Source organism: Octopus bimaculoides, chromosome 2 (genome assembly GCF_001194135.2).
Source record: "Octopus bimaculoides isolate UCB-OBI-ISO-001 chromosome 2, ASM119413v2, whole genome shotgun sequence".
Classification (NCBI taxonomy): Eukaryota; Metazoa; Mollusca; class Cephalopoda; order Octopoda; family Octopodidae; genus Octopus; species Octopus bimaculoides.
In genome coordinates, this window is record NC_068982.1 from 188,295,542 (window position 1) to 188,301,982 (window position 6,441).

General features: G+C 36.6%; 1 protein-coding gene across 1 annotated transcript in view; it reads left to right on the forward strand.

Annotated features, from left to right (window-relative positions):
- LOC106873697 (uncharacterized) overlaps window positions 1–6,441 on the forward strand; it is a 78,531-nt gene that overhangs the window by 64,001 nt on the left and 8,089 nt on the right. Inside the window, exon 3 of the mRNA XM_052965802.1 lies at window positions 887–984. Within this exon, the coding sequence (XP_052821762.1) occupies window positions 887–984 (98 nt within the window). The remainder of the gene's footprint in view (window positions 1–886; window positions 985–6,441) is intronic.

The window sequence follows — 6,441 nt, forward strand, 5'->3', positions numbered from 1 at the left end:
TATATAAAGCACGATTTATTCGTGATCAGCAACGTTCGTAAACCGAGGTTCTACTGTATATACAAACATAATCACGCACACACACACACACACACACACACACACATACACACACACACACACACATGTATATGAACTGGGACTCCGTTGGTTACGACGATGAATATTCCAGTTGATCCGTTCAGCGGAACAGCTTGCTCCTGAAAGTAACCTGCAAATGGCTGGCCACTTCATAGAAACCCTAACCCTTTACGTAGGATATAACATCATTCAAAAGCTAAAACAATCTAGAACGCATTGTGAACAGCCGTGTATATATATACACCCATACACACATATATATACATATATATACTCCGTCACCTACTTCTCCGTCTATGATTCTTTCTAACTGTGTTGTAGCGTTTAGCTACTCTTTGCCGGCCACCAAACCTACTATGTGCACTCATCCTGTACCTCTGACGGTCACTCTTACTTTATCACTGTTTGTCTCTACATGTCTGCATGTATGTATGTCGTCAGAATTTTGGGGAAAAATCCTTTTCTTTCTTCATTATTATTAGTGCTTTCGTTCCTTTCAAGAACTTGTCAAATACAATTTTGTTTCTACATTCGCAAAATTGTATTTGACAAGTTCTAGAGAGAAAAGAAAGCGCTTATAATAATGAAGAAATGAAAGGATCTTTTTTCCCAAAATCCTAACGACTTTTTTCTCAATATATATATATATATATATATATATATATATATATATATATATATATATTGGTTTTATTACATAGAAGGTATCTATTGGTTTCTCTCTATGAGAAATAAGAAATTAATACTTATATACATATATGTATATATATGTCTGAATGATATTGAAACTGTTTTACCATTTCAGAGGAACCCGAAATTGGATGACCCTCAAAGACTTGGCTGACCTTATGACCTACGACAGTGATTTGGCTTACAGAGCGGCACTTAAATTGGACACTAACGGTAAGTGTTTACTTTTCATTTGACTCTTTCAATCAAATTTATTACATCTAAAGAGACATCTTGACCATTTCTGGATTCTAAGACAACATCTGTCAACTTTTCCTGGTGGTCGTATGAAATAATCTTCTTGTTAAATTATGATTAAATTTTTTTTTTAATTAGTTATTTTACTCAGGACCTCTGGAATCTTATTTTAAAAATTAATTGAATCGCTTTGCTAAGCGTTTTAGAGACGTTTTAGCGAAATGTTGTGGTGGTCATTTTAAAGACAAACTCTTCACTGATGTCTCTCATTTTTTTCTCTCTCAATGACGGTTTCATGAATGAGTATTTTATGTAAGCACTCAATTCATTGAATTACGGCATGAAGTGTGTGTGTGTGTGTGTGTGTGTGTGTAGCGTTAAATTAAATATAGGGGTGTACAATCATATTTCATGTATACTCGGACATGGGATGATGTTTTGTTGCGGATGTAGTCTCGGAAGAAAATTCTCTCCATGGACAATGTGCGAGAAAACACTGCAATGGATTATGAATAACGTCACTGGACAGTAGGACACGAGCGTTTCTGCATCATTGCGCTTCATCAGCGACGAATAACGAATCAGTCATTCATAGCCCTCTAAGAACGGTCGTTCTTGCGCATAAAAACAGCAAATATATTGGATGATGGGTGCAATGTTTGCTCAAGCTGGGATTGAGACTATTTCTGCAGTGGAAGAGCTTTCCACATCCAAGTACAGAATGTACATGAACATGTTAAATATGATTGTAGAACACATGTATGTATGTATGTATGTATGTACTGAGTGGGCCAAAACTCACGGGGTATGTAAATGTTCACCGCCTTAATTATAATTAATATTGGTTTTAAATTATGGCACAAGGCCAGCAATTTTGGGGCAGGGTGTAAGTCGATTAGGTTAACCTCATTGTTCAACAGGTATTTATTTTATCGAACCCGAAAAGATGAAAGGCAAAGTCGACTTCGGTGTAATTCGAACTCAGAACATAAAAACGGGTGAAATGCCGCTAAGCATTTCGCCCTGTGTGCTGGAGGACAGAAAAGGACAAAAAATACCAGCGCGCTCACACACACATACACTCCCCCACGACACGCTCACACGCGCAAATGTGCGAGCGTGAGGTGGGGGCCATGTAAGGCGTATTTATACATATATCAACCCCTAAAGTGCTGGGATTTGCACTTACATAGCATGGACTGCTGAGCACATTTTATGAAAATGAGACTACCATGCACACATATAGATGTTTTCGATCTAGTTTGATTCTTTGCCATCAAATTTGATTGCAAAGAATTCTAATTTGATGGAAAAGAAACCAAACTAGACCGAAAACATCTTTAAAAAACAAAAAAATAGTTAAAATATCTTCTTAGTATATAATGGTGGCAAGTTTTACATCATCTGAAAAGTCATTAGTTGAACTATTAGTCGTCTTGAATTCTGGGGGTATCGGAGCATTTGAGTGACATTAGACCCCAACAAACGCCCATAAATTAAATACATCTATCTGGGCCACGATCGTGGCCCGTCGTGCTTTATGTGTTACGGGTCAGCATTTCTTTTTATATATATAATTGCGCAGTAACATACAAGCACTGATTACTTTAGTCAAAAAGTACAGAGTTCAACATATATGTGTGTATGTGTGTATATTTGTATTTTATATGTATATTTGTTTGTATGTAAATATATATATACATATATATATATATTTGTATGGATGTATGTATGTATGTATGTATGTATGTTTGCTGGTATGTGCGTGTGTGTATATATGTATATATTTATATATATATAGAGAGAGAGAGGCGGGGAGAAATATATATAGAGAGAAATAGATAGATAGATAGATAGATAGATAGATAGATAGATAGATAGATAGATAGATATACGATCTAAATGTGTGTGTGTGCGCGCGCGTGTGTGTGTGTGTGTGTGTGTGTGTGTGATGGAGCTATATATTTCTTCAATAATTTCTAATATAACATAGAAGTGTTGTTACTAGGAACTCCAGACAAATATTGAAATTCGGCAGGTGAAGAGAATCCAAGTTTCACAAAGGTAAAACTTCTGAGTGAGATTTGCGAAGAGCAAAATATAATTGAAATAAGAAGCCACAGGAAGACTTTAATACGTCTTTAATGATCGGTTACAATTGTTTCTGTACAAACTCTGCTTTCAGCATACTTGATACAGAAACAATTGCAAATGATCATTAAAGACGTGTTAAAATCTTTCTTTGGCTTCTTATTTGGATTATGATATATGTGTAGGTGTAGCTATGTATGTATGTCTCTTTTGTATTTAACCATTTAAATTCTTCCTCCGAAGAAAGAGCTGGTTGCTAACAAAGATACAGAGCTCCACCTTTGGAATGTATATAACGAAAACAATGCCACATTTTGTTAAATAGCCTATTGCTGCTGCAGTGCTGTTTTGTTACTTTCAGCCATAATCGTGTTAGCGAAATCCAGCGTGGTGTAAGGTATATTTTAAAAATCTGGTTTGAATAATGCTACGTTGGTAGGTAAAAGGTGTTACCAGTTACTGATTTAGGCTGGAGGAGTCAGCATAAATGTAAAAGGAAAACTTCAAAAAATATGTTTTAAACGGATCTCTACGCCTGCCATATTGTATGTATGTATGTATGTATCTATGTCTCATCTATTATTTAATTATATAAATCTTCCACTGAGGAGGGATCCGGTTTCCAACAAAGATACAAGGCTCGATTAAAACGCTGTCTCTATCCAATCATCGTTTTCGTAACTATAACATCTCCGCATTTTTAGTTGCAGATCGAGATGGACTTAGGCAGAAAGTCAAGCTGGGCACTAATTGAGTGTACTTATTATCTTACGTCATCAGACGTAATATTGCCTGAAATTTATATTTGTGTGTGTGTGTGTGTGTGTGGATGTTATGTATATGTTTATGCCTATATACCTATTCATATATATATATATATATATATTAAAATTACTATGCGTATGTGTATTTTTGTCTGTTAGTGCGTGTGTGTAAAAGTATAATAATAATAATGCGCAAAGCTAATGCACGAATCGCATTAGAATGGCGTGTTACCATTATTGGGATATCTTATTGAAAAGACGACTAGCGATAGATTAAATGGTATCTTCTCGTATCAGGAATTACTAAATTATGGTTCATCATAAAACCTTGACATCTAGAGATGGAGAAATAGAGAAAATTCTTGTCCCTCTATCCTAGGGTAATATTTCGCGATTAATAAATAATTCTTTAATCTATACACCCATATTATCGCCTTGATCCATAATTGCCATCACACGGAATTTGGTATTGTGTGTAGAATATATAATGGCTGACTTTGGAACCTAATTAGAAGACAAGAGATGCTCTTCAGAAATTGTCTTCCTATTTTCGATGATTAATAATTCCTTAACTCTTAGATCATCATCTTGTTCCTTGGTTTGCATGACATGGAATAATCGTTGTAGATGTGAATCTTTCGTGACTGTGTTCTGACGAAATTCGCTTTCCTACATGATGACGGGTTCGATCCTTGTATGAGCTACCGTGGACAGATGTCTTCTACCATATCTTCAGGCTGGACAAATCCTTGCGAATGATATTTGTGAAATCAAAACTGTGTGCAACCCTTTCGAGCGATCATTCTTGTTTTGGGTTGGTAAATTTAACTTGTCTCCCGGGTTTTGCCACTGCGTGATCCTGGAGTACCTTTATCGAAGTTCTCTTTGTTGCAGATATTTAGATCAGGCCTCCGCTTTTTGGTCAGCTGAAAGCAATCTCGGCACAAACTTAACAAACACGCGTTTCATACCCAATGATAATGGACCGAAATGAACCGTAACTAATCAGCATATCCTCTGATAACTCATGGATGGTGATTCGATTATTTCCCCTCACAGTTTCACGCACATCTGCGCTGTTTTTCTCAGTTCTGCTGGTTGCGAGTCTCCCAGAACGTTCGTCTCTATCGATATTTTTCGGCCATCTTGGAGACGTCTGAACACTCGTACACTTGTGTGCAGCGTCACGCATCCCTCTCCATACACTTTCTGCAAATTTGAGTAGGCCTCTGAGCAGGTATCACCATGACAACTTTCTCTATCATGGTCAATGCGACGATCACACGCTACACACCTTTCTTCCAAACACTGCTGTAAACAGCGGAAGTGAGCTAGAACATTAAAACTTAGTGCGCATGCACAGCAGAGCTCAAGGTCAATCTTTGCCAAACGGCTTTACTCTGCGTGCTTTAGCTTCGTTACTATGGCAACAGTGCGGCTACCTGTATGTAGTTTTACATACTAATAAAGACGTTTTAGGCGCTTTATCTTTTCTTTTCTACACGCACACATTATAATTTCGATCTCAACAGACAAAAATCTTTTGTCTTTTCGGCTACACATGCCGGAACACCGTGTATCTCTCAAAAGATTTGAAGTAATTCTCAAGGAGATTCAGCGTGATACAGAATGTTACAAGGCTGGTCCCGTTTCAATTACAGGTACAACTCATTTTTGCCAGTTGAGTGGACTAGAGCAACGTGAAATAACGTGACTTGCTCAAGGACACAACATGCGGCCGGAAATAGGTTCGTGAGTCAAACACCTTAACCAATAAGCCACGTACCTTCACGAGCAACATCTATAATACAACAGCAACAATCACAACAATAGCTCTAGCTTCAACAACATCAACAACAACAACCGCAACGCATTATGTAATGTTGCCACTGATTCCCATTTGTCGCTCCACCTATAATTACGTTTTTGAACGCATCGAAATTTAAACAGCTGGAACAAGAATCAATCGATTGGCTGAGACATTTAGAAATATTTCAACCCTGATCAATCAACTCATCATTGTATCCTGTCTATGTTCGATACGAACGACTGGTCGCTTGGCGGTTCGATGTGCTGTTGACTAAAGCAAACAAATTTATTGTTATATAATTAAGAGAGTAAAATAATAGCATTTCGCAATTACTCTCTCCTCCAGCCTTCTCTCTCTCTCACTCTCTCTCTCAATATATATATACATACATACATACATACATACATACATACATACATATATATATATATATATATATATATACACATATATATATGTGAGTGTGTGTGTGTCTAGAAGTATATTCTAGAAATCGATAGCATATTAACAGTTGAGTTTTTTCCACGCTACATTGTTTTACTCGTTATATCTATGAATTATAAGCTTTCACTGTGTGTATGGATGGATATGAATATCTCGTCTGTGTACACAGAATCTAGATTCTGTGTACACAGACTCAAACACACACATCCACCCGTGTGTGTGTGTGCGTTTTAAAATCAAAAATGAAACTGTAAAACGTGAACACAGTCGTGTATTTAATGAAACATGAATAAAAGAAAAGCTGTTCTTCATATGTATATATAT